The sequence below is a fragment of the Fistularia commersonii genome, chromosome 22, assembly GCF_037954325.1.
Source record: "Fistularia commersonii isolate RoL2024-O1a breed Wild chromosome 22, RoL_Fcom_v1.0, whole genome shotgun sequence".
NCBI classification, from domain to species: Eukaryota; Metazoa; Chordata; class Actinopteri; order Syngnathiformes; family Fistulariidae; genus Fistularia; species Fistularia commersonii.
Genome location: NC_141305.1, coordinates 3,296,416 through 3,323,601, shown reverse-complemented (window position 1 = coordinate 3,323,601; position 27,186 = coordinate 3,296,416). Strand labels below are relative to the sequence as shown.

The following is a 27,186-nucleotide window of genomic DNA, read 5'->3' as shown; positions in this document are numbered from 1 at the left end:
GAATTAAGTATAAATATGCATGTGTAAGGTGTAGAGAACTTGAGTATATCATGTCTTCATATGAAGAACTGAAGTTGCAAGAGAATAACGTATATTAGGCAATTATATGTTCTAGAAAACAAGACAGTAGGTGTCTGAAATTGGTTCAGTTATTCAAAGGCATCAACACTAAAAATGTAAGTAATGTATACATATTGTACAAGAGTACAATAAATACTCATCATAAATACTAGTCTCTATAGTGAGTACTCATTTGATACATGAAGTCCATTTTGCTGATGATATTGCCTGACTTTTATTTCAGTAACATGTGAATTAAGCACTTAGTGAAGGTTTTTCTTAATACGTATTTCTGTTTACTTCATGAAAGAATATAAGTACTATATACATCCACCACCTGCAGCTGGTAAGTCCCTCCTGAAATTGGGATGTGACAAAGTAAAAGACCCAAGTATACTGGGGGATTATATTTTCAATTCCAAGTGATTTCAATGACAGTTGTTTTTGTCAAAGCTACGAGGCTGTGTTTCTTGTTAGTTACGCTAAACTATAATCTACTTAACCTCCGGCGTTCACTTACTGCCTTGAAATGTAGTTTAGATGTATTTGTTTATTTTTACAGAACAATCTTTGTGTAAGAAATTAAGATTAAGGTTGGAAACACATGAGAGGCTTAAGAGAAAACATAGATTGTTGTTGGTGAGCGTTTTTGCCTGCTGGCTGGTTTGTTGGATTAGAATCTGGGGTCCCGAGGCGTCACGTCCGTCATGCTAACATCGGAATACCTGGAGGGGAGATTTCCAATTTTGACACAAAATCCTCTGAGACCTCAGGACGGGCAGATTTTGCCGGTCAAAGGTTTAAAGGTCACGCCCGTCACCTGAAGGGAATCTCGTTACGTGGAATAATCTTAAGATTATTATTATTATTTAACTGAAATATCAAACGGGACAATTATTTTAGATTGGGGTCAAAGGTCAACCTCACTCTTAACATCATAATGTTCTGCCCATCACTCTTTGGTCTACTTTTAAGGCCATAACTTAGGGAAGGATTGGGAAACCGTGCATTTGAAGATCCAGAGATTGCAACTCCTCTATGTTTCCTCACACATTGCACCGATGCGTCTGACTGCAAAGCGGCGTTCCTAGTTTTCGGATCCCTGGGAGACGTAGGGTACGTTTGAGCAAGATGCAAACGCGTATTCTGAAAACTGTATTGCTGTAACATGATGAGCCCATCCATCACAGGTTTTTTTTTTTTATATATTTCTTCTTTTTAGTGAAATTAGCATACTTTAGGTTTTTTCTTTTTTTTTTTTCCTCCTCTAACTCAGAGGACTCAGCTGGATTCACCGCTCCCACTGGGCCACAATTTACTATTCCACAAATGAAAGAGCGACCGAGGCTCCGGCTGAAATGAGTGTTGTTTTTTTATTGCTGTGTGTGTTTGCGCGTACCGGATTCCACCCATCCGTACATCCTTTGAGAACGTGTTCCCGCCTGCATGAGTCATCATATCCCCCCCCCCCCCCCCCCCCCACCTCCCCGACCGTCCTCCTCCATCCTCCCAAGCAGATTACGAGCTCCGGATCCCACTCGGAGGAGAACGTCTTTGAGTTCTCCGAAGCCCCTCACCCCTGGGAAACTTACCTGTTCTTGCAGGCCCGAAACTTACAGGTGCCTCATTTCAATAGACCCCGGCCTCCCCTTCCCTCGCCATAACTCCCTCACGGCTGCAACCGTACTCCCTCGGCGGCGGCGGCGGCCCATTGAAATGCCTCCCTCCGGTCTGGTCTCGCACTTCAAAGCGGACTCCTGCCCCGGAGCCAGAGGCGAGGTGGGCGGTTCGGCCAGGAAAGGGCCCGGCCCCGTCAATAGCTGCCACTTCAAAGCGCGCTGCGTTCGTTTACGAGCCGTTTGAAATGTGGAGAACACCTCGGAGAAAACAGAGGCCCGATGAACTCGCCGTCTGTCCGAGGACGGAATTAACGTCGCGGTTGGAATCGGAATTATTTTTAATAGGATCGTCGTTTCTTTGGAAACAAGACATTTTTTGGAATCATTTTTTTTTCCGTGATCGGTCAGTTTTGTTTTGTTTATGCTGGCGAGTATTTAAGGTAAAGCCAGTTTTTGTAAAACATTGAAATTCCCTGATCTAACTTGTAATAAAGCATGTATAAATCTTGCTTAACAGAGTATCAGTTCCGAAAAGGCTTAACAAAGACTCGACACATCACTCAAATCTTATGAAATGGAAAAACAGCCATTAAAAACTAAATATCGATGGCTGGAATGCAAAACACCCAATCAGCAAATTTTTCGATTTTGGAATTTTGCATTGAATGGTGAGACATGGGATGGCTCCACATTTTCAGTCTGTCTGTAAGATAATCCTGCCCTTTCTTTTTTTGTCACATGTCATAACTATGACATATGACATATGTCACATGACATAACTCCTATGTGCACAATGAAGCAGAAAAAATTAGGAAAAAAAACACTTATGGGCAGTGTCAGTGGTAAAAATACATGCTATGTATTTTTCAATTATAACATAGAAATGTAGTCTGTGAACAATAGAATATTCTTGAATATCTTTAACAAAGACAATACCATAATAAAATCAAAGGTTTTTTTTATTTCCTAAAAAAAAGTGTTTTTTTTTTTTTTTCAGATAGGAGGTTTTGCATTCCATCCATCGATATGCGGCTCATAAATTTTGTTTACATGCTCAATGAGGTTTGCAAATACATTTTCTATGAACTCCATAGGAACAGTTACTTGAAGCCAGTTATGTGGAGGTTTGTCTTTCAATATTCAGATATTCCTTATGTACTTACTAATCCTAAGCAATGTTTTATGTAAGGGTATTAATGTTAAGGTCACTTCTATTATCATATATAATAGAACTTTATTTTTTTTTAATCGATTTATCCAACCCGTTTCTGTTTGGATCGCCATTAATTCTCCCCCACACCTTGTTTTTTTTTTTGTTTTTGTTTTTTTTTGTCACTGCCGTCCGTAACAAAGGCCCGGCATTGGCTGGTTTTCCAACCCACCATCTCATGAGAGTTTCCCACTGGGGTCGAAGCCATGACATCATGGCAAACATGCAACGTACTCGCCGAGCTGGCCGGAGTCAATAGTCACGGCCGCACTGTGTCATCGCGGGGGGAAGAATCTCCCACAATCCAGGGGCTTCGGGGGGCCCCTAATTGCTTTATGTAATAATATGCCGCAGCGATGCGCTCTTATGGGAGCCATGAATGTAAACGTTCCCCCTCCTCATCATCTCCTTTCTTCATTAAAACATAACGTCAGCGCGGCGCCAACAAAGGGACGATTCACTGGAGCTGGAAGCCCCCCGAGAGCAACACGCTCGAATGTACCCTCCGGGTATTGTTAGTAACCCGTGATGTCGTATTTATTTATTATTTATTAACTTGTTTACGCTGGCGAGTCAATTGTGGACGTCTTATTCAAAGTGACAGGCGAGAAGGGAAGCTTCCGGAGACAAAGGCGTCCAGGAGGTGGAGCAACCGCGGCGGGCGGGGGGGAAAAAGTGCATCGTACTTTTTGATTATCAGCTGATACAAACACACAACGTTTTGAGTGAAATATTACAATGGAAAAGATTTCAGTGCAACTCAACTTAGAGACCCCGCTACACACACACACACACACACACACACACACACACACACACACACACACACACACACACACACACAGTAAATAGCCTTTTCTATGTTTTCACCTCAGATAAAAAGGTAATTTAAAATCCTCGAAATGACACCCTCTTCTTGTGTCGTTTAAAATTCCACAATCCGACAACGAGTCATTTATTTTGCGAGGCGACCAGCAGGAAGCGAGACGTTCCTGTCCACGGCGTCCAAACGTCGGAGTCTCCGGGGCCTGTCGGATCCGTCTATTTGCAGTGATGTGACCGGGGAGGTGGCGCAAAGTTGAGCCTCCCATCACCGAGCATTAAACACGTCGTGCACTTCACATAAACTAAATAACGTATTTGTTTTGTGTGAAGGCAGGCGGTTGGATTTAAAGGTCTTATCTGTCATCGTCCTGTTTAAAATACAACCTTCAGGGATTTTATGTAATTTAAGGTCATTTTTTTTTCTTTCACAAAAAAAAAATCTTGAGTTCACATCCTTTATTTGCTCCCTTCCGCCCTCATTTAACATGTTTTAGGTCATTTCTGCTACATTTTCATGGGATCTCATCCTCGTGGTCGCCATTTCCTGTTTTGTTATTGCCTAATTTTCACGCTCATTCGCTTATATCCACATGTTTCAAAGATTGATTTCGGCCACATCTTTTTCCAATTTAATACTTTTTCTTCCTCGGGACAACCAAAGATTCCCTACCAAAGAGATATTAATTTGGTTTTCTCTTATTTGTGTGTTGTAACAGGGTAGACCTACCCATTTGACCGATTAATTCATGAGCTACAATTACACAAAGCGCACAGACACACACACACACACACACACACACGGACTGATAAGGGCTCGTACGATAGATGGCACTTCGGGCCCCCAAGAGCCGGAGCAGCCACCATCCGTCACCGCCGGCCCTAAACAAGCCAACAGCTGACTCTTCTCAGGGAGGCTGGAGTTTAGACACGGCAAGGAGAGCGAGAACCCCAGCGTCAGCAGAAGAGCCGCAGCTGTGGGCTGGATTCAGAAACACACACACACCGAGCAGAGAGATTAGTCAGGAAAATGATGAGAAATTATTGATACGTTTTTAGCGGGAGAGTTTTTCCAATGTGACGCTTCCAAGTTGTCAACAGACGATCAACTCGGGCGGATAGCACCGGGCGAGAAGCTCCTCTCACCAGTAGAGGGCAGACTTGCCATTAAAGAAGCCGCATCGGGTTCGCGTGACGCTCTTCTGCGTCGTGCAGGCCTGATCCCTGTCGAGGACCGTCATTCACACACTGCATTTTTGACATTTCTAGCCGGAGTGTGTTTGTGTGTTTGTGTCTACGCACATCTGTACTACATGAGAGCCGGAGAAGAAGTGTCACAGGACAGATACCGGACATGTGTTGCTGATCAAGCTTCAGAAAGACGGACTGACGTCCAGCGTGATCTGTAAATTATTGCCACGCCGGAGGGGCCGAACAAACTTCTTAAGTTTCGGGCTTTGAATTGTTTTCTCCACCCCCCCCCCTTTTTTTTTTTTTCTCATTCTCCAAAGTCTGAACACATGTTGACCATCACGCGTTGCGTGGTTGACCTAAAAAGTCCTGACAGTTGGTTCTAATAAACGCGCCGTCACACAAACTGACAGATGAGATGACGGCTGCGAGTTTGACAGCGAATGAACAACAAAAGAGCAACGTAGAACGACAGAGATGATCAGGACCAGGCCTCTCCTGCTCCACGGTATCGCGCTCGTGATTTATCATTTTCCAAATGGTCGAGAAGCTGCCGATGCTGTTCCGCCATGACTCGCGGACGCCTCCCCAAACAGACTCGTGTTCATCCGCACTTTACAGTGTCCAACTTTGAAGACACACTGGACTCATTAGCCGACACATGACAGGGGGAACAAGGTTTTCTGGAAATCGGTCGGCATGAATGTTTCACAAAGGACTCCGTTCCCGGCAGAGTGACTGAGAAATTATTGTCTTTTTTTTTTTTTTTTCCAAATAACCGCAGCACGCCCGGAGATTATCAGCACGGGATGAGGCCGCTAATTCTGAAGGGTTGCTGACGGGAAAGTTGGGAGGTTTTTATCAGCTCTTCAGTCTCATCAGTGATTTGCATCTGACTTTGTTTTTCATTCATTTATTTACGTAATCTTTATTGGATCAGGAGGCCCCCGTCTAGATAAAGATCTCTGCGGCGAGAAATGTCCGAGAACAAGATCGGTTCGCTGCGGGCAACCAGAAGTACAACTCAAAGGATTGGGGGGGAAAAAAAACAAAAAGCAAAGCTGAAAACATGCCAGTGTTCCGCATCGTGAATTGTCGAATCACATTCCTAGCTTCCCTTTGTGTCGGCTTCTTTGAGAAATCGATTTAGAACAACAGATGTCGCATTTCTGTAATTCTTTGCTTTCTTTGAGGTTTGTTTTGTCGCAAGGTGAAATTCCACCCTCGCCAGGTGGCAACTGCCGATACACTAACCAGAGATTGGCTGAGAGCAACGTTAGCCTGCTGTTGACAGGTAGCACCATAAAAAAAACAATCAAACAAAACAGGAGTCAGACATTACTGGAGCGCAAATCTGTCTAAGGGGATTCAAGAGTTGACCGTTAAACTGCGGACAAAATCTTTACATCATCTCGGAGAGTCATATGACCAATCGAAGTTTCCCTCTACACTTTGAAAGTCAGCTAGCTGCTGCTAGACGCTAACAGGGGCCCTCACACAAAAACTGGTCCTTTGAGTCAACAGAAAATTAAACAGAGACCTAGCAGAGCTGAGCAACAAGTTTCTGTGCAAGCTGGCTCCCCTGAGGACAGGCTGTGTGTCTGTTTAGCGAGCATGCTAAGCTGTAGCACACTTGAGGTCAAACCTTTGGTCAAAACAGAATGATCATGTCGTTGCTTGACAGCCTGCGGTGGCGTCGGATCGCAGAATTTTCGTGTTAGCATCTTCATCCTTGGCTATTATCGAGTTAGAGCACGTTCATGGGTTGGGAATGGGCTTTTATAGCAACATAGCCTGTGGCTTTTAACCGACGGAAGGCAGCACACCTCCCAGTATGGCTGCCGAGATCCACAATGCCTTCACATCCTCTCCCTGCTTAAAATACCTATCACTCCAAAAATCTATTGTTCTCATTTAAATGTTTGCATGATGTTTTCATGCGTCTGCAGGCATCTTCCTGCAGGTGACTACATTCAAATCATATTAATAATGATTATAACCACTTCTGCCACCACTATTCGGATCAAATTTGTTCAAAAAAATTTCACTCTTGAAATGTGAACGGGCATTTACTGTATGACTGGTTCATAACATCTGATACAGTTGTGAATTTCAATAAATAAAAATTTGACTTAAACCACGATGCTCATTGGTATTTTCAGAACGTGTTCCTTGCACTGGTATGCAGTATTCCTTCTCAAGCCATATATTTTTACACCAGCTCCATCAGATTACTTAAAAATATAACTGTAAAAATATATAAACATGGCGGTCACATTTTTCTTTCTGACATTGATCTTTTGTCTTTGTGCTTTTGCTTGTTTCTTGATATTGTGCATTCTAATCCAGTGGAACCCTTACTTATGAATACATGAACTTTCGAGTTTTCCGAGATACAAACTGTTGCTTTATCAATACGTTTATTTTACTCTTTATTTTTTATTTTTTGTTTTGTGATACGAGCTGAGATCTGAGTTACGAACAGGCGGGCCGAGCGTTAGACATCCGACGTGGCCGCCGCTGGCCTGAAACGCTGCTCAAAAGCGGGTTTATGGATGGAGTGAAAGAGGATATGAAGTTTTTTGGTGTAAGAGAAGAGTATACAGAGCATAGGGTAAGCTCGATGAAATTGATTGGCTGCGGCGAGCAGCTGAAAGGAAAAAAAGATAAAGTGTTAAACAGTGCAACTTAAATTTGCAATATATTGTGGCATTAGGTGTGTAGCGAGTGTCTTAAGTTGCTTGACCGAGCACGAAATGGAAAAGTACCCCAACCTCCTTCTCCCTCTTTGTCTGATCGTCATGTTAAATATTCTTAATAAAACCAGTTTATTTATTTCTCAGTCATCCGGGTCATGATGAATTCTTGTCAAAATCTTCTTGTTTTGGCAATTGGACTTGAATTTCTTCACTCCAAAAGCCAGCAGTGAAGTGAAGAAATTCAAGTCCAGTTGCCACAAGATTTCAACAAGAATTCTTTGCATTCTTTAATTTTTTTTTAGACGATAGTTTACACTTGCGTTTATTTTATGTATTTTTTCGTGTATTCTTTTAGCTTGTTTTGTCCTTTTATGTCTTGCTGCTGCGAAACAATTACCTAAGGATGGGATAATTAAAGTACATTTTTGTTGTTATATTTTATATTTGTTATTCATAAAGTGCATTTTGTTTGTTCAAAAACACGAAACAAAACAAGTGGGGGTCGGAAGGGATTAATAGCGTTTCAATTCCGTTTAAGGGATACATTTAATTTGATACGCGAGTAAATTGAGTTACGAGCTCGTAAGTCAAGGTTATTATTGTAATACTCCAGAAAACAAGTTGCACTTTACTCTCTTGGTTTAACTTCCGGTTTTACTCGTTTGACCATGGCAGTCCGCTTACGGGACGTTGTTGTTTTCCCCCCCAAATAACCCGAATAAAAGTTTTTTGTTTTTTTTCTTAAAAAAAAAAAAATAGCCAAGGGCGAAACCCTCTGCTCGTCTCAAACCCAAAAGGGATGAGCGGCGGTCCGGGATCGGATTGAGAAATTAGCCCGGTTCAGACTCGGAGGGTCCTGCGGAGGGGAGTGTTTGTCTTAAGGTGGACCGGCGCGAAACGCGAAAAACGCAGGAAAAACCACCTCACCAGCGGTGTTCGGGTTCGATTTTTTATTGATCAAAAAACGCGATACGGGCCGATCTTCCGAATTTCCAGAACAAGCGACCGCATCCGTAGCCGTTTTCTTTTCTTCCTTCTTCACCGGCCTCCGCGGCGCGTCCTTAACCGGAGTGCTGGCACTCGAGAGCGGGGAGTGCAAGAGGAGAGGGTCAGAAAGATTCGGTGGGTGGAGAGAGAGAGAGAGAGAGAGAGAGAGAGAGAGAGAGGGAGAAACTAAAAAAAAATCACGTGTTTGGAGATCAAAAGGAGATCCGCTTTGTAGAAGAGGAGGAGGAGGAGGAGGAGTGGGGGGTGAGAAAGAGAGAGAGAGAGAGGGAGAAAGAGAGAGAGAGCCAGTGTTTGCAGTGTAATTGACAAGGCTCGCAGTGGAGAGATAAACACGCTCCGGCTCGGTCCTGCAGCCGCGCTCGTTGCACAATCCCCCGGACCCGCCTGACGCATCGGCCCCGCGGCGAGCACGGATCCCGGAACCCGACCCGGACCCGACCCGGACCCCGTCAGATTTCGCCCGGCCTGCGCGAAATTATGTTCCGATCGGCGCCGATCCAGCCGGCAAGATGATGATCCTACCGCGGGGAGGCTCCGATCGGCAGCCGGACGCGGCGCTCCCGCTCCCGCTGCTGCTGCTGGTCGCCGCCGCGTCCCTCGGCGGCGCCGCGCTCGCCAAGGATACGGCCTTCGTGGAAGTGGTTCTGTTCGAGTCCAGTCCCAGCGGGGATTATACGACCTACACCACGGGCTTGCAGGGACGCTTCTCCAAGGCTGGAGCCACGATCAGCGCCGAGGGGGAGATCGTACAAGTACGTGCAAAGTGTCTCTTCTTCTTCCTCCTCCTCCTCTTCTTCCTCCACTCCTTCCGGCGGCGGGGGCTGAGGAGAGCCTCGATCCGATCCGCGGCACCGGGGCGCGGGGTGGGATTCGAACAAGCTGCACCCCCCTCCTCCTCCTCCTCCTCCTTCCCTTCCACCCCTTCTCCTCCACCCCCTTTCCTTAAAAGTTTTTTTTTCCAACCGGGTTGGAGGGGAGGGGAAGGAGGGAGGAGTTGACAGGAGTTGTGGCGTGCGTGTGCGCGTGTGCGCGAGGATGGTACACGGCTCGTAAGCGAATGCGGTCACAAGATGGCTCCTATCTTGTGGAATTCATTCACAGGGAAAACATGCTGTTGCAGGTCATTTGGTTGATGTCTGCCATGCGTCCCCCCCCCCTCCTCCTCCTCCTCAGCTCCAGCGGCTCAATTCCCGCGGCCGGACGCCAACCACCGCGAGAACGAGAGGTTGGAGGAGTGTGTGTGTGTGTGTGTGTGGGGGGGGGGGGGGGTCCTCAAAAACAACAAAAAATTCCTGAAAAGTTAGTAAACTTTGCAGAGCAGACCACCCCTCCTGCCCCCTTCCTCTCCCTCCCAGGCAGGAGTGGAGGGTGCGACCCTCCCCTCGACCCCCACGTGTTTTTTTTTTAATGCAAGAAAAAAAAGTTGGCTTTAGAAGCAGAACCCCCACCCCAACACCACCACCACCATGCGTGGACGGTGACACGCGTCCTGCCTGCAGCCGCCGCCAAGGCTCTGCAAGGCAACAATCCACCCCAATGTGCACCCAGTAACTTACACCTCCATGGATAGACAACTGCACGCATCCCCACGGGGAAGAAATGATTGATAATGCGTTTTTGGGGGAAAAAAAAAAAGAAAAGTAAAACAGGAAGGGGTAACATTAATGACCCCAGGTTTTTTATTTCCCAGCTCCCGTCAAGACAAGTGCACCTCGGAAACGTCGAGAAACAAAACTCTTGATTTTGTCCGGGTCGCCGATATTTGCCGATTTGGTATTTTCGTCTGGGTTGCGAGGCGTAAGAGGTTCTGGGGTGCAGCGACGGCCTGAGGTCCCGACCTGCGATCCCTGTGGAGCAGGACTTTTGGCTTCTCACCGGCTTGAGAGGCCCAGCCGGTGCCGCTCGTCGTTACGATTATTTCATTTTCAGCAAATAAATAAGCCCAGAACCGCCGGGCTCCTCGATCAGGTGTCATCGCAAGCCGCGTAGAGCGTTTAAATCCCCTCCCCATTCCCCCCCCCCTCCCGGATGGACGCATTAGATCAGCGGTGGCTGCAGCCTCTCCCCCTTCCTCATCCTCGCCCCGCAGGAAATGACCGATATTAAGCGGCGGCATCGCTCGGACCCGGCGCCGCGGTCTGTCACTCCGGAGGGAAAGACGATAGGAGAGGATGAAAGCAGGGGACGCTCTGCACAGAAACGGCCCCGTTCGTACGCGGCGATGGCCGTTCGGCGCCACTCGGTAACCGCACAGAAATGCCGGACCTCAGCTTTACATTGAAAAACCACATCTATTTGGGTCTGCTTTCTTTGCTAACATACTTTCTGACCACTCAGAGGCAGCTTATATTTTGTCAGGCTATAATGAAGGGCAGTTTGTCCAGCGCCGACGCGCAGCCTCCAGTTTCCTGCAGCGTAAATCCTGCTGAAGATTTATGAAAGCCGGATCTGACAATGAATGACAACTTCTACAACCTGGGGAGTATAATTTTAAACTGGCATCAAATTCCCTCACTCGCAAATGCTATGCTCGTGAAATAACATCGCGGGCGACATGGTGGGAAATCGCTTCGCCGTTGTAACGATACACGTTTACACTAGAATTAGCCCGATCTTTAGGTGCGCCGGGGTGTCCGCGGTGACCTCTGCTACCGTCCTGACGCCTTGCGTTCACGGTTTCCTCCGTTTCTCCGGGGTCTTTTTCGCCGAGCAAAAAGCAGAGCAACTGTTTGCGCGCCGGCTAACAGCTAAAGTTTTGAGATGTAGCGCTTCCTGTCGCTTTAGCGAATGAAGGTAACGGTTATGTTTGAGCGCAAACTCCGAGTCGCTCCTTTTGGCCCGGTTAGCGCATTGCGCTGAAAAGTGTGAAAGTGCTTTTTAGTCTTTCACTTTGCAGTTTTTTTTTTATTTGTTTAAATTGCTTTGAAAGGCTAATTGCTGCGTTCCCAAACCGTTGGCCGCAACCTGCTCCTCCTGGTGGGGAAATTCCTGTTGCGTCCCAGCCGTTTGACCACTCCAGACATCTCGGTGTCCCTTTTTCGTAGCCGTTCTTTCAGCTGCTGCCTCCGCTCCGAGCTCCCCCTCCACCGATTTCCTAAAGTGCCGGGTTTCCTTTCTGAAGAGCGTGAAAAGTAACGCCGGCGGTGTTATGTAATGAGTCCACTTCTGTTGCTAATCCCGCCGCGCTAAGAGAGGGACGACCACGCGGATGCGGCAACGGCGGTAGAGCCAAACCCCAGACCTCCAGTGCCAGTTCCCCGGTCGCTCCACTTTAGCTGAGTAATAGCAAAGCAATGAATGTGCCCTTAAATCACTCTGTCATGACGGGAAGCTAGCTGCGTATCAATGGGCATTTCCCCCTCGGGCCGACGTTCAGCGCCCTGTTTACCGCAGTAAATACTCCTGTCCTTAAATCGCGGCTCTTTTTATCTGCCAGGTGGTTTAATTGTATTCGCCGCTTGTCCCAGATTTAGGTTCTTCCCAGGGAGGCAGCTCACAAAGTTAATGGAAAAGGGGAAAAAAAAAAAAAAAAGCAGCGTTAGTGAATGAAAGGAAGCGAGGACGCTTTATTTGCGCCAGAGCCCCCCCCCCCCCCCCCCCCGAAGGCTTCCGGTTCTTCTGAGGATCAAGTGTCGCTGGTGCCGCAACATCTTTTCCCCCGTGATGTCAAAGTTTGGATCGTGTCAAAAGCTGCGTCACCGGATCTCCGGACAACATACGCCTTGGCTAAGCTATCAAAATGAGGCTACGCTTGGGCCGCTTGGCGGCGCCTGTCGTTGCAGGAAGTGAGGCCAGGTGATATTCGACAACCCGGCTGCGCTCACCCGCCAAGCTTTGCATTTTTTTTTTTACTTATGTATTTTTCTGGTGAACACGCTCAACACGAGCGCAGGCGCCATCTGCCGCCCGTCCTCTCGTCCCCCACCCTCCACCCCTTGATGCTAAATCGTCCTTCCGGTCGCGAGATGAGCAGCAAAGCGGCGCCGGCGCGCACATCTGCCTCCGATTTCCAGCCGGGGCATGTGCTGTCGGCATGTGAGCGAGGCGGGGAAGTGGCAGGGGCACCGGCGGGACCAGATGGAACTCATAGTGTTGTCGGCTAGAACCGGAGGGAATAATGTGGCTTTTTGCTCGTTTCCTTTCACGGGCGGGGGGGGGGGGGGGGGGGGGGGGGCGCGGAGCATCCAGTGACGGGATGAGGGGATGACGGTCGCCCGGCGCCGTCGAGCGACCATTTGAACCTCGTCTCCGTATGCGCAAAGTGCCAGTAACTATAGCTCCCAGACTTCATGATGTGGTTCTTTCAAAGTGGCATTTTTTTTTCCGAGCTTCATGCGAAGGGGGGGGAAAGTGGCGGTTTCGAGCTAAGACAACGATGAGCCTAAATACTGGAGCTCCTACCTTGGAGCTGGCAGGAGTTGTGTCGCGCTGCATTTAGACTATAATGAGAGCTTTAGTGGTTAAAGGCATCCAGCGCTCTCTCTCACCACAGGCTGGAAACCCCAAGAGGCCATAATGGGCTGGTCCCAGACGGGAGGTGCCAGCGACCGGAGGCCACTCCCAGCGCCAAAGCAACAGTAGCAGTACACAAAACGCCGGTTTAAAAGGTTAAAAGCGCTGCTCTCCGTTTATTGGCTTGGCGATCGGAGCTGTATTTTAAGTGCGATCGTCTCTTAACCGCCATCCTGTTCCACTTTTATGTCTCAGCCAAAGTAATTTGAGCCCCCCCACCCCACCCCACCCCACCACACACACACACACACACACACACACACACACAAAGCAGGCCGCCACTGCCATCAGTCTGCTGTATTTGACGCAGCCAACATTTGGTTCCACGCGTCCTATCGTGCATGTTAATGACTTCAACTGACAGTTCCTGCTGTTTCCCCACTGCTTTGCGCCGGTGAGGTCGGGGTTTGGGTTTGTTCGACGTTCGCATAGTTTCCCAACCCTCCCGTTCGCACGCGCATCCTCCATCCAGCGGAAGTTTCCGCGAATACCCCGAACATCCATGTCGATCTAAGTTTAGATGAACGGCATCCTCAACCAGTGGTCACACAGCAGTTGTAGTTTGTAATGATGTGGTTAAATTGCAAGATCTATGGTTTGAAAATTGCACTTCTTCAAGTCTCATTCATGTCCAGGATGCTCAATTGAACCTGTAGCTTCGAACCGGCGGTGGAGCCAAACAGAAGGCTCCTCTGGTCGGAGGGTCGCCGTTTCATTCTCAGCTTCTTGTCATTTTGTTGTTTTTTTTGTATTTGGGCCTCCAATGGGAACATCCTGAGAAAATAACCTCAGAAATGCGATGATTACCGAAGCCGCTACCCGGGGGGGGCGAGAAGGTGAAAGGGAGTTAGCGTTTTAATGATAGGAATCATTCGCCCGATCGTCCCCGCCCCAGACGAACGCCGAATGGGAGATTTCGTCGGGCGTGTTTGAATTTGATCTCTGCCCCTGGATGAGGGATCATCGCGGCCCGTCTGCGTTGCACGATCTCGGAACGCTCCGTTAGTCAACTTACCTTTTTCGCCCTTTACGTTTTCACACATGAGCTGCAAAAACCTCGGTCTGTCAGGGACGGCGGGGGGGGGGTCGGGTTGATTGTTTGACGCTGTCAATCCGGTTGTTTGACAGACTTTCAGCACTGCGAGTTGGGAGTCTTCGCTTGTCTCCACCGTAGCGAAGAACAAACAAACGCCGTTTCGCTTTTTCTGACACCGCCTTTACCTTTCGAACAACATGTTTTGGCCCTGTTTTAGCTGACGCACGGCTTCCAGTCTCTAACCGTGCGACGCAGAGTTGAGTCTGAGGATTTTGTCCCACCTGGAAATGGGTTCCAGAAGCACAAAACCCCGGAAGGACGTATCTGATGTGAACCTTACACCCCAACACATCGTCTTCACCTCATTCCGTGGACGCCGTCTGGAGACCAACCCCCAGCCGTACTTTTCCCGGCGCTTTCCTCCTCCCGCCTGGAACGTAGTGCATGTTGGTACTGGTGTCCCCAGTAGCTATGTTAGTTTTCCACTGGGATAAGTGGCTGAGCACATCTTTGATGTTCCACTCAGGGAAGATTAACAGTCGGCGCAGGCGCCTCCCGCCTCCTCGCCGCCTCCTCGCCGGTTTCAGCGCGTCTCTCAGGGGAAGCCTTTTTCACCCCGGCGTCGCTCTCCTTCAGATTTTACCCCCTGATCGCACCCAAAGTCACATTGGCGACCGTCCCGGTTGTTTCGTCTCGCTCCGGTTATGACCAAATGTTCATTTCTTTGCCTCCGGTGTTTCAGCGACGAGCGGTCGTACAAGACAGAATGTCACACCCCGATAGGAGGAGAAGGATCCCCGGCCTCGTCCCCCCCCCCCCCTCTGCGTTTGATGGAACCGCGCTGAAAGGCCACTTCATCCCTTCAGCCCTCGTTTTCATCCACGGACACAGAGGGTCCGCAAAACAAAGGCTAAAGGGTCGAGGGTTATGAAATGACAATGCTAACAGTGGCTCATCGAGGCAGAGGCATGCTTTGTTGTCAGGCTGGAATGTGCTGACTAACTGTGGAAGGCCGCAACGCCAGCCTCCTCTTTTGTTGTCCTTTTTTTTTTTTTTCACCAATAGACTAGGAAGGTAGTTTTTTTGCACGATGTCCATTTCCCTCCGAGTGACGTGCTCAACCTGCCGCCTCCTCCTCCTCCTCCCACCTTTTTGCCGCCCTCGCGTTTGTTTTCACGAAACGAGAGGTCTTATCGCAGATCTGTCCCACTCACTTGAGTTCAAGAACACGGGGTTCAAAGTTCTCTCTTTTGTGTACATCCTTACATAATTATCGGTTTCTTGTGCCCGAGACACAAAATCGTGGGTTTTTTTTTCTTTATCCGAAACACCGGCGGCCGGCGAAAGAGACACGCTGGCCTCCTGTCGCCGTGATTCATACTAATGTGTTCCCGGCCTCGTTCCAGATTCCCTGGTTATTGTTCCTGCGGTAGGGTCTCGCTGCTCAGGCGCTCGTGATCATGCTACCTAATTCATCACATCAGCGCCCCCCCCCCCCCCCCCCTTCTCCGCCTTTTGTTTCCCTAAATGGATTCCCGCACAAAGGTCGATTACAGGGGTGCCAGATGGGGGCAAATCGGCTTCAGGTGGAGTCTCTGACCTCCGTCCTCTTCGTCTCTGACCTCGCCGGTAATCCACACACTCCCCTAATGGTGCGGATCCAGCTTGTAACACAATGGGGTCGGAGTTATGATGGATCGGAGAGGTTCGCTCTGCCTCCTCCTCCTCCCGGCTTAGCGCGGCACTTCTCGGCGGCTCGGCGGCGCTGGGAAGATGCATCATCCTCCTGCCTCCTCCTTTGCTTTGTGTTGCTAAAAACGTGCCCTAGATTGCCTCAACAAAAACACAGCTTCCTTTGTAAACCGGGCCCCCGTCTGATGAGTGTGCCGAACATATCCGGGGTGGAGGAGTTTTTCTTTTTTCTCGCCGAGATGTTTGTTGACTCTCGGTCTCCAGGTTCCCGTTCGAACCCTTCGACAACAAAACGGTCGTTCCCGTCCCCGCTAACGCCGCCGCAGGCTTTCAACCGAGCCGCCGCCGCCGCTGTCCGTCCCCTTCGGGCGCCGTCGAGCGGCTCAGGCCACCTCCAGCCCCTGGACCCTGACCAGGGAGGGGCCTGCGGGGCGGCTGAATAGCTGCCGGGAGTCGTGCTGCGGGTGTAAACCACATGAATGTGCCGCCTGAGCAGATAGGATCAGGCAAGGCGGGGAGGCCTGGGAGGCCATGACGCTCGGCGCAGCTCCACGCGCTAACTTCAAAGCGGTGCCGGAGGGGGTGGCGAGGGGGGGGGGGGGGAGGACGAGGAGGGACGAGGAGGGAGGAGGAGGGAAGTAGAGACAGCGAGGGCTGGGCCAAACTCTTCAAAGTCCTCTCTGAGTAATGCCGGTCCTGATATGCAGCTCTGCAAAACAGAGCGATGATGTAATTGTAGGTCCTCCAGCTAAATCCTCCCCCGTACAAATAAAGGTGGAGGTGTTCACTTGCACAAAAGCGCCGTGCAAAAAAATGACTTCCGAGGGCTTCGCCGCGACGAAAAAGTTTCCTCTCCCGCCTCGGAGACAAACCGGGTTTAAGGTCACAACCACAAATGCACGCCGTCCGGGAACAGGAAACGGCCTTTTTAAAGGGACTCGTGGCGGATCTTTTAATCCGCCGGGCGTCTCGAAAGCACACGGCGTCGGGGATTACGGCCGACGGCGCCCTGTAAAGTTTGCGTCCATGTACTCCGCTTGGAATGCATGGATCCTTTCCGAAATGCCCCCGTGATCGCCGGGCTGATAACTCATTGACAGCTCCCATGACAGCGGAGAGGACACACAGCAGGAGGAGGATCTCCCGCGTTGAGCCCACTGCGATATTTCACCGTTGTTGATCCGGCCTGCCAAAGGTTATTTGCGTGCCTCTGATTGAAGTTATCGTCTCCTCGCCCTTGTTATGTGATTGTGTGTCTCTTTGATGTCGCAGTAAACAGCTGCACTTCTATTTATTTGGAGTTCACGCCGAGGTCGGCCTTTTAACTCCTGCATTCTGGGTCGACTCAAAAGTCAGGACCGCCGCACAAAGGCTTTGTGCGACGGTTGTAAAGGAAAAAGGGCTTCTGCTTCCCCGGCGCGCCGACGTTGGTGTTTCTGAGTATCGCGGGATCGTCCTATCGCCGTTTTGACTGGGTGGAGGCAGAAGGAAAAAGAAACACCCGACAAAACAGAGCAATATTCGCAGCGGGATTTACTGTGCTTCGTGTCGGGCGGCGCTTATTTTTAGCAACATTTCTTTTGTGCCTCGAATTTCAGTTTGATCCGCGGAACCGCAGGAATACAGATTGGATGCGAGCGGCGAGTGTTTGTCATTTTTTTTTGCCTGGCAATTTACTCAAATGGCCGGTCGACATATTTCGACGTTTTGATGTGCGCCGCGGAATCTTCGGAACCCGCCGGCTCGTGGCGGCGTCTGCCTTTTCTCAAATACAAAAGAGCCGAACGGCGCTCGTCTGGTGGAGTCGGAAGCGCCAAAAGATACATTTAAAAAAAAAAAAAAACAAACTCGACAGCGATCTCCGTCTCTGCCCGGGAACGACGTCTCGGTTTCACGAGATAATCCGCAGACCTTGTTGTGGACGGTTTAATGAACTCCGCTCCTCGACGTCTGCCTGAAACGTCTCCAAAGAAAAACCAGTATTTTCGGTATCTGTGTCACGATTTCTCGACAGAGACGATGGCGTTTCGTTTCGAGGTGAATCCGAATCTGGCGAATTATCGGGGCCGCGGCTTCGCCCTCGGTCTCGTTTCGGTCGACCGTTGCTCCACTTCTCTTAACCGCCGCCGTCGGGGCCCGAGCTGAGCGTCGTGCCACGGCAAAGAAGGGCTGTTCAAACCTGCCGGCCCGATCAGATAAACACCGCCGGGTTTAGGAGACTTAATGATGATTCATTTTAATGTTGTCAGCGCATTCATTTGTCAAACATCACTCTGACTGTTTTTTTTTTTCTCCCTCTCGACCGCATTAAGTGTGAGAAAGTGCGGCAGGAAAAGCGTTTTGAAGAAACTATTTGGTTTCGATGACGGAAATTAGCTTTAACACGAGTAGCATCGGGTTTCTCAGTTGATTCAACCTCTGCTAAACCACCTGACACACACACACACACACACACACTAGAGACTAGAGTGTATATGGAAAGGTCAGGACAATTACTCTTGGCCAGCTGTGTCCATTTACATCCCCACGCCATCGATCTGCCCGCCGCCCGTTTCCCCTGACGTGTCCCCGTCAGGTTTATTTTTTCAGCTTTGATTATTTTCCCCCGAAGACTTATTACGGGACGCGGGCGCAAACAGGAGTCGGGCTTTTTGGTCGCGATTAAATCACCGCTAATGGAGCAGATGGTTACGACTCCCCTCCCCTCCCCTCTTCCCCTTACCTCTTCTCCCTCTGCAACGTCTGCGTTCCTTCTCATGTCGTGTTTCGCCGTAAAAGCCGCGCTTATTCATTTTTAGCAACCTTAAAAAGGTCACGGAAATAGATCCGGGCTATTCTCCGCTTGCCAGCGTTGTTTGTCCAAACACTCTTGGCTCGCTAATGATAACTTTCCGTTGGACCTGTCAGGGAACTCTAGGTTTTTTTTTTCGGCGTGCCGTTTTGAGACGGAGAGGAGAAATCGGCGAATACGGGAACGACAGAAAAAGACGGGCCGATACAGCCCTTTGCCTCCCCATCTGCGTCCCACAGGCATGCGATAAAGTGAAATTGTCACCCCCGGGGTGGCGCGCGTCCCGCAGGCATTTTTCGAAGTAAACACATCCCGAGGAATGTGGCTGGTTAGTGGCCTCACCAGGCGCTTGGAAGCATCGCCGTTGCCCATTTAACCGATGCAGTAAAATCTATAATTTGGACGATTGTGCATTTATTTAAGTTCCAAGATTGATATGTCTGTGACCTTAATGTAAAGCGATTTGGGGATTTTTTTTTTCTTCCTCCTCCTTTTACTTCCAGTATCACTGCACATTATTTCCTGCCCTTCGGGGAGTTTTTGCTAACGATGCTAACCTTCCGAAGCTCCTTCCCTTCGGTCGTAGATGAGTTCAAATGCCAGTTCTGTATCGCGTCTCAACACCTGGACTGGCGCCTCTAGAAAGAAGGGGTACGACGGGATTCTGTCCTCCTGGGATTTGCGCGCATATGCGTTCCCACGGCGCAGGTCAGTGGACAGGGTGGTTTTTTTGGGGGGGATTTACGTATCAGGTGATCAGGTAGAGCGGATTTCGTGACAGCACCAACATTGATGCATCACTTGAGCTCTAACATGCAATTGTACATGTTTGAACCTCGTTTGGACCTTTAACATGGACACTGACCTGTTGAAACTGGAACCGTGACCATTTCCGCACAGTCTTTTCTCGTTCTCCGTAAAGAAGGGCACGTTAGGTGACCGGAGGGGAGAGAGGATGGGTCAGCTCGGTCCTTCATCCTGGATCCTGGAGTTTGATCCTGGCTCGCACCTTTTAGCTTTCCAGCCTTGCTTGGATCGCCGAAGCATGATTTTGTTTTAAATGTTGCACTTGAATGGCGGACAAGGGAGTCTGAACCTCAGTCGTCCCTAAGCCTTGACTGGCAGCTAGTTAGCCTGCATTACTAGCGCTCGCTTTGTTGACTGAATATCCGGAAGCATTCTGGGAGACGTAGCATCCGAAAGGTACCTGGAAATACTGCGGAGGTTGAGGGCAGGTACACCCTTTACATTTCCATGTTTATGAGCCAAGTCAGCTTTCCAATTTTTTTTTGCCTCCCCTTGCAGCCTGGAAAGTTTGTGGTTCTATATTTTCTGTGAGCAGCAGTTTGTTTTATATCCAAAGCCTGAGAAGCATCGGGACATCGCAGTCACCCCAAATGTGTCAACTATGGCAGAGGAGATGATGCAGTCCTGAAAAAAAAAAAAAAATTCGCCCACGCTTTGGAAGCGCCATGTGACTTCATGGCTGCGAGCGGTTTGCAAATGTTAATGCACTCTCTTGAATCTGACGGAGCTGTAATCGTTCAGAAAGCTCGGTTGTCATCGGACGTGACCGTCCGCTAACTCCGCTCAGTTCTTTGCGCTCGTCGCTTCCGGTGAAAATCTGCAGCGCGTCGCACAAAAGAAGCGTTTGTGTTTCAGTATTACCATGACGGAAGTTTTCTGTCGGACGGCCGCCAAATGCAAACACGGGACTTGTGCCAGTTTTGCAATCAACTTTTTTTTTTTTTTTGGTGAGGGGGCGGGATTTAATTCCCCTGTTCTGTTGCCTAACCCTTCAGCTTTTATCTCCAGTCAACCATATTTGGGTCAGCCCAGTCTGCAGCGTCGCGCCGAGCTTATGGCCATAGGACTCCGGGAGCTCCCGATGCATACATCGGTCATAATTATTGTTTTGCGAAAGGTGGAGTTGGGATCACCCGGGCAACGGAAGGACTTCGGCATTCAAATTAGAGTGTGGGATTGAGCTTTAGGGCTGTGGAGAAGTTTTTCTGTTTTTGGTTACTGCATCCTTAAAAACATCTCCTCGGCCCTCGAGCTGCCGTCGGCCCGTCCCGTCCCGCTCGCGCGTTAAAAGCTAACACGTGTCGAAGCTCCGCGGGAGAAAGTCGGAGGTTTATTAGGCTTATAAAGCGGCCGCGGTTCAACCCCGCCGAGCTACGTGTCATATTTTCGCCCGTCCCGCGGGCGCTACAAGCACGTCTCGCGAAGGAGAGTTTTAACAGCACCGCAAACTACAAGGACAATCAAAGCAAACAAGCACCTAGCTCAAACAGATCCAATAAAAACTGTCCATTCTTATCCTTGTGAACGGGGGGGGTCATTACCCTGCCGCTGGATTAAACTGCACTTGTTCCATCTAGGTGTGCCTAACAAATCGGCAAGTGAGCGTAAATGTAAGACCACACATGCTGCGTCAATGTTTGCGCGAATAATTAGTCACAATGCGGGCCGGTAGCGACGGGAGCGCGGTAACCTGAACCTCGCCGGCGACACAAAAGCCATTCACCGACCCGCGGATCCGCAGACACAACCGGACTTTTATCCGGCGCGGTGCACGGATTCTATGGAGGCTGAGCAACCCGCTCCCCCACCGCCGCCGCCGCCCTCCTCCTGCTACTTTGGTGTAGACACAAAGTGAGGCTGATGTCATTTTAAAGGCCTTTTAAACACCGTCTTTGCATCCCCTCCCCGGCCCACCGAAACACATGGCCCCGGCTTAGAGGGCCCTCTTTAACCAGAGGATATCCGGCCGCTCGGCATGCAAAGAGCCCGCGGATTCCTGACGTGCGTGCCGGACTCAAAGGTGACTTTCAGTGTAGCCAGACAACTGTTGGATTAGCGGGACACTTTGCATTGACTCCCGGCCAACGGGAGGATTCCTGGCTAGAGGAAGGGTGTACTTGGTCAAACGCCGGCTAATAGATTCTTGGGAGCTATAGATATTAGATTACGTTTTAGGCATTCCGCTGCTGCTCTCACCCGGCGAGCGCGGCCCGCTGAGAGGTTTCCTTTTTTTTGTTTTTTAAATTTCAAACGCTTCCTCCCTAAAGAGAGGAAAGGCCCGAGGGAGCGCCGGAGGTTTTTTTTTTTTTTCGGAATATCTTCGGAATATCATCACGAGAGGAGCATTCCGGGGGAAGAAGAAGTCCCATGTTTTCTACGTAAACAACGCCCGTTAAACTGCGCCGCTAGACCCGCCGCTCTCGCACCCCCGGGCGGACCAACTGGTCCCCCCCCCCCCCCCCTCGCCAGTGTCCATCTTGAAAGGAGACACCGCTATGGGATGCATACATCCCGCGGAGGTCGGCGGTGTCATTGTGGCACCTGTCCCTTCCACTCTCAGCCCGTGTCAGCAGCTCAGATTTATTTACATTCACTCATGTTTTCCACAGAACCGGAGTGGAAACAGCGGGGCGGGGGAAGAAGCGGGGTGCCGTTCGTGCCAAACTGATGGGAGTCGATGATGAGCACGATTCTCCCCACCTCCGCTCGCAATTTCACTTGTTTCGTATTCCGCCGGCGTTCAGGACGTCCTGCCCGGAGAAGCCGCGGCGAGTAATATTCGGACGTGGAAGCGCCGCTCCGCACTCACGGCACGTCCCGTGTCATATTTATAGACGCTTGTGTGTGTGTGTGTGTGTGTGTGTGAACCTTCTCTGCCTGTTGTGTTGGGTTTTGTTCGACGCGCCACATGCATCTCATCAACCCACACGGATGGAGAAAACGGACAGGGTTCCGGTGATGTTTCCCGCCGGGAACGAATTCTTTGGCAGTTATGTTGCTTATTGTTTAGTTTCGTTTGACAGAGCATCCCTATCTTTCTCTCTGGCCCGCGGATACACAACAACTTTCATTTTTCTCTTCAACCCAGTATTCTCCTTATAATCATTTTCAGATTCTCCACCCCCTTCCAACCCCCATGTTCTGTTTAGTTCTTCTGGCGGCAATGTGTTCCTCATCACAGCTTGTGTTTCCTCTTATCTGCACTTCTTTTATCTGTGGCCACCGCACCGAGAGGAGGCTGGGTTGGGCGGTTGGCGGGGTTGAGGGTGGTGGTGGTGGTGGTGGTGGTGGGGGGGGCGTCGAGGCAGCTGATGCTATCGGCAGGTGGAGATTTCACCACCGAGCGCCACGGTCCGGCGTGCCCCCCCCGGAGAGGGGGCCGGGCTGGAAGGGTTCGAGGCGGCGGGTCGGGGTACGATCGCTCAGAAATACCAACCTGGCCGTCGTCAAAACACCCGCCTTTTTAGCTCCTCCGCTAATTAAATCGCACAATGGGAGTCCTTGAAACGCCGCTTTAACCTCGACGGCGATTCTAAACAGGCGCAAATCGATCGCGCCTCTTGTTGTATCCGCGTCACCGGTGGACCGCGAAAGGAATCGTCCGCCACTCGACAAACCCGGCTCGTCGCGGCAGCTGGTCATCACCTCAGGTGTCCGACGCAGGAACGCGCTATCGGCGTGACGTCCGCCCGCGCGCCCTTGATGTGGCGGCGATCAGAGAAACGGCGGGGCGAACCGAAGCACAGGCGTGTAAAGGTCTAAAACGATATCGCCGGTGGATATCTGGATGCTTGGGATGCCTCGGATGGCTGCTGTGCACTTTTGGCTTTTGTCTTCACGTGGATGAATAGGAGCCTCTGTGGCGGCGATGACAGGGTTCTCCGGGCCCCGGCTGGCAGACGAGGCGCTGGAGGCGGCGGGGGCGGGGCGTCCCGGCCTCTCATAGGGGCAGCAGCCGGAGACGGGATGCTGGTCGTCGTGGCTTCGCCCGCCGACAAAAGGCGCTCTGTTCTCAGCCCGCGACCTGCGCTTGTTATCGTAACTTTCCAGGTACGCTCGCCCACGCGGGTTTTATCCGGGAGCCCGACATCTGCATCCACCCGGTGCTCGTCGGAGTGCTATGGAGCTATAAAACAGCCGCTGTCTTCCGTCTTTGCACCAAAATCTCAAAAGACGGTTTTCCTGGATAATGTCCAAATGTCCACAGACCATAAGATAAGATGAACTTTATTGATCCCCATCGGGGAAATTCTTTTGTCACAGCGTAATAGTTACAGCGTCAATAAATATGAATATAAATAGAGAGACTATTAGAAGACAACGAGAAAATTGCAAAATGTATCAATAAATTACAAGAGGATAACAACAACAAGGATACGAATGGCAGTAAGGGCATTAAAAAGACAGTAAGGGTGAAAATAGACAACCAAAATAAACAATAGCAATGACAAAATGAAAATAAATAAACAAAAATAAGGAGGATTGGACGGGCTGAGACCAACAACAGAGTTATGGCATGACACGTGAGGTTGCGGTAGCGCGGATGCAACTCCGAATATCCTAAGCGGCCATTTTTATGAAATAGTTTGGAAAAAAAAAACAAAGCGAAAAGAGAAGAAGAAGAAATCCACCCAGATGACGCCTCCACGCTGCAGATCGGGCACGGTCCGAGGTTCGGAAAGCCCCGGCATGTGACGTTGGCTGGAAAAGGCTTTAATTTTACACCATGCTTTTAGCAGACATGTCCGCCGTGGCGGCGTAGCTTCGACCGCGTGTGCGCGCGCACTCCCGACATCTCGCACTCCCAGACACTGCTGAGAGAATATTCGGGGTCGAATTGGGAAGTGACTTTCCGTGTTTCAGTCCCTCATCAGAACACATCCGAACATCTCAATTAACAATGAGCTTTTTTTTTTTTTTTTTTTAACTGGAGCACTTTTATCGCTAACACATTCCGGTAGCCTCCGGCTAAGAGTTACAACTCCGGCGGTCCTTTTATTAGACTTGCTACCTTATCTTTTGAGTGATTTAAAGACCGAACGGAGTTCAAGATTTAAAGGAGTAGGATTATTTTTTCTCATCTACTCGTCAAACTGTAACTTGCACGACGAAAAATCAAGCGGGCGACAGGTGACACGTTACCACAAGTAGCATGTGGACGTTTCAGGTTTTCATGCTACTCTCGCGTGGCCTTCGGTGAAGCAAAGCGGCGCTAGAAGCCAAGATGGCTTCAGCGATACGTCCCCCACCCCCGGCACAGCGGCACGCATCTGGCAAAGAAAAACACAAGGTAAACCTGATGCTCACTGGACTGTGAGCCTTGTTTTTTTGAACATGCTAGCAGCGTGGGGGCCGGAGCGGCCGTAGCTAGCCGCGGCCTTCTCCCATGAATTATTAACGAAGCCGTAAAAGGGTCCGGGGCGGAAGATGGCGGTCGGGGGCTTCCGCACGCGATGCACGACGAGCGGCCGCTCTCCCAGACCCTTCACATGCCCCCGCCGGCTCCCTCTGATTGGCTCGCTGGAAGATTCACAGAGCCCCTTTGATCGGCGCGCTCTACTCCCAGCTGGGAGGCCGGGGCACGTCTTCCATTTCAAGTCACACATTCTTTCCTTAAGGACCCCGGAGGTCCCGACCCTCGGTTGCAGTGGAATCTCGTACGCAAAAAATAGTCCAGACTTGTCGGCCCGTTTCGAAAACGGACTCTCGGTTTTCCCCGGACCCTCGGAGGGGTCCCGTCCCGGAGATGTTCACGGGCCCGAAAAACGCAGACTTTACCAGACCCTCCGTAGAACCGGTGATTTTTTTTTTTTTTTTTTAAGATTGATTTGCACCAGCTTTCATCTCCAGAGCCCGTGTTTGCCAAAGTTGTTTCTGCTTTTCCTTTTTTTTTTCTTTTTTGGAGTAAAGGCCAAGCAACCTGCAGTCCCTCTCAGAAGTGGAGCCAAACGCCCCGGAGGTTACAGCCCGCTAAGTGGTTCCTTGTCTGTAATAAAAACAAATCAAATAACATGGATCCCAGGGGGGTTTTATAACACTCCAGTCATGACCTCCCGGGGCGGATAAATCCCTGAACATCCCCATACATGGCGTGGACGTAAACGGACGTTTATAGTGCGATTACATCTTTTTATGTTTAATTTTAAGAGAGCGGCAGGGGGAAAAGGCTACCTGCACGGCGAAATGACCCGATCTATATTTTATTTCCATTAACCTCCCAAAGGGCGCCGTCGTTGCCGGTGGCAGGAAGTGGTTTGTTGTCGTTTTTTTTTTAAAGCAAGTTTGATGTCTAACCCCCTCGGGGGCGATCGTGCCTCCAACCCACGAGGGTCCTCTTATTCCCGCTCAAGCCCGCCGCCGCCACCGCCGTCCTCCCGGAGGTCAGAGCCGGCCGGCCGAGCCCGGCGAGAACCCGGATGGGAACAATACAACATTTGTGCGCCGGCTCCGCGCTCCGCCTGCTGCTAAACAAATGTTCGGAAGAATTCCGTGCGGACGGTGTTGCCCCCTGGGCCCGGGACGATCAACGGCGATTTCATAAACACACACAACGGTGGGGGGTGGGGGCGTCCAAAGAAACAGAGCTCTCTTCATAGGGGCGCCGAAGTGAGGGAATTATTTACACATTTGTACAATTATACCCTCCTCGACCCCCCCCAGGACGCCAAAGCGAGTCGCTAATAATGGTTTTTTTTTCCTGACGGTCAGGTTTGCCCGGACGCCGAAGCCGTTGCCGTGACAATAGGCGTCCGACTCCTCCGTTGTGCGTCGGAACACTCAATCCCTTCCTTCACTGCAAGGCAGACGGGCGTAGCTTCACACCAGAAAGGGGTGGCGGTCTCTTTCCCATCCGTGTCCAAATTGAAGCAGGAAGTGGCTTCGCAAGCCACGCCGTTTTGGGGTTTTTCTTCCCCCCCATTTTCTTTTGTTTCCGGTCACTGACCTCCCGCTTCTTGGGAAGAAGCAGCCTTTGCCGTGAACGCTAAAGACCGCTCACCTTCTTTATCGATGGCTCCGCGCCGTCCAATTTTTGGAAAGGGGGCGGTGCGGCGCCGGAGGTAGATCGACCGTCTTTGCGACCCAACGTTCGATTCCCGCCTCCACCTTGTGTGTCGAGGTGTTGTCGAGCAAGACGCCGAACCCCTAAATGCTCCCCCGGTGGCTTCATCGCGGAAAGAAATTTCCCCACGGGGATTCATAAAGGATAAATCATTATTATTATTCATTCAGGTCGGAGCCGCTGTTGGGATGGATGTCTCGTGGTAGTTCAAGTTCCGTCGCTTGCGTTTCACATATTTCCCAAAGCCGGGCCCTGCAGAATTGAATGAAATTCTAAAAAAAATTGAAAACACTCCGGGGGAAAACGGAGACCCACCGCCTCCTCGCGCGGTGGAATGTATGAAATCCACAACCCCCTGTCCTCGGGGCAGCGGCGCGGGCTGACGGATTTCAGGGATTAGGAGGATTGAATGGCCGGGTGACATGGATCCACACCCAGACCTTCGGCCCATGTGGCCCGGAGGTGACTGTTCAAGGATACGCGCATGCAAGATAACTCTGGGGGCTTTATCCTCCTTTTTTTTTTTTTTTTTTTTTTTTCAGGAAAAGAGCGCAGCCAAAGGGTCGGGTCAGCTCACTGACGCTACAATGAAAGGGAACATTCTCTAAAGTTACACAGAGGAATTTGAGACATCTGGTGCGACCAGGTTAAATTCGTTTTCATCCGCAGGCACCTGAAA

At 50.2% G+C, this 27,186-nt stretch overlaps 1 protein-coding gene across 2 annotated transcripts in view; it reads left to right on the top strand.

The window, feature by feature from the left end:
- The first annotated feature begins 8,592 nt into the window (after positions 1 to 8,592).
- znrf3 (zinc and ring finger 3) overlaps positions 8,593 to 27,186 on the top strand; it is a 73,938-nt gene continuing 55,344 nt past the window's right edge. For both annotated transcript variants that reach the window (XM_086169569.1, XM_086169568.1), the window contains exon 1: positions 8,593 to 9,361. In XM_086169569.1, coding sequence (XP_086025695.1) covers positions 9,119 to 9,361 — 243 coding nt within the window. In that variant the 5' untranslated portion in view covers positions 8,593 to 9,118. The remainder of the gene's footprint in view (positions 9,362 to 27,186) is intronic.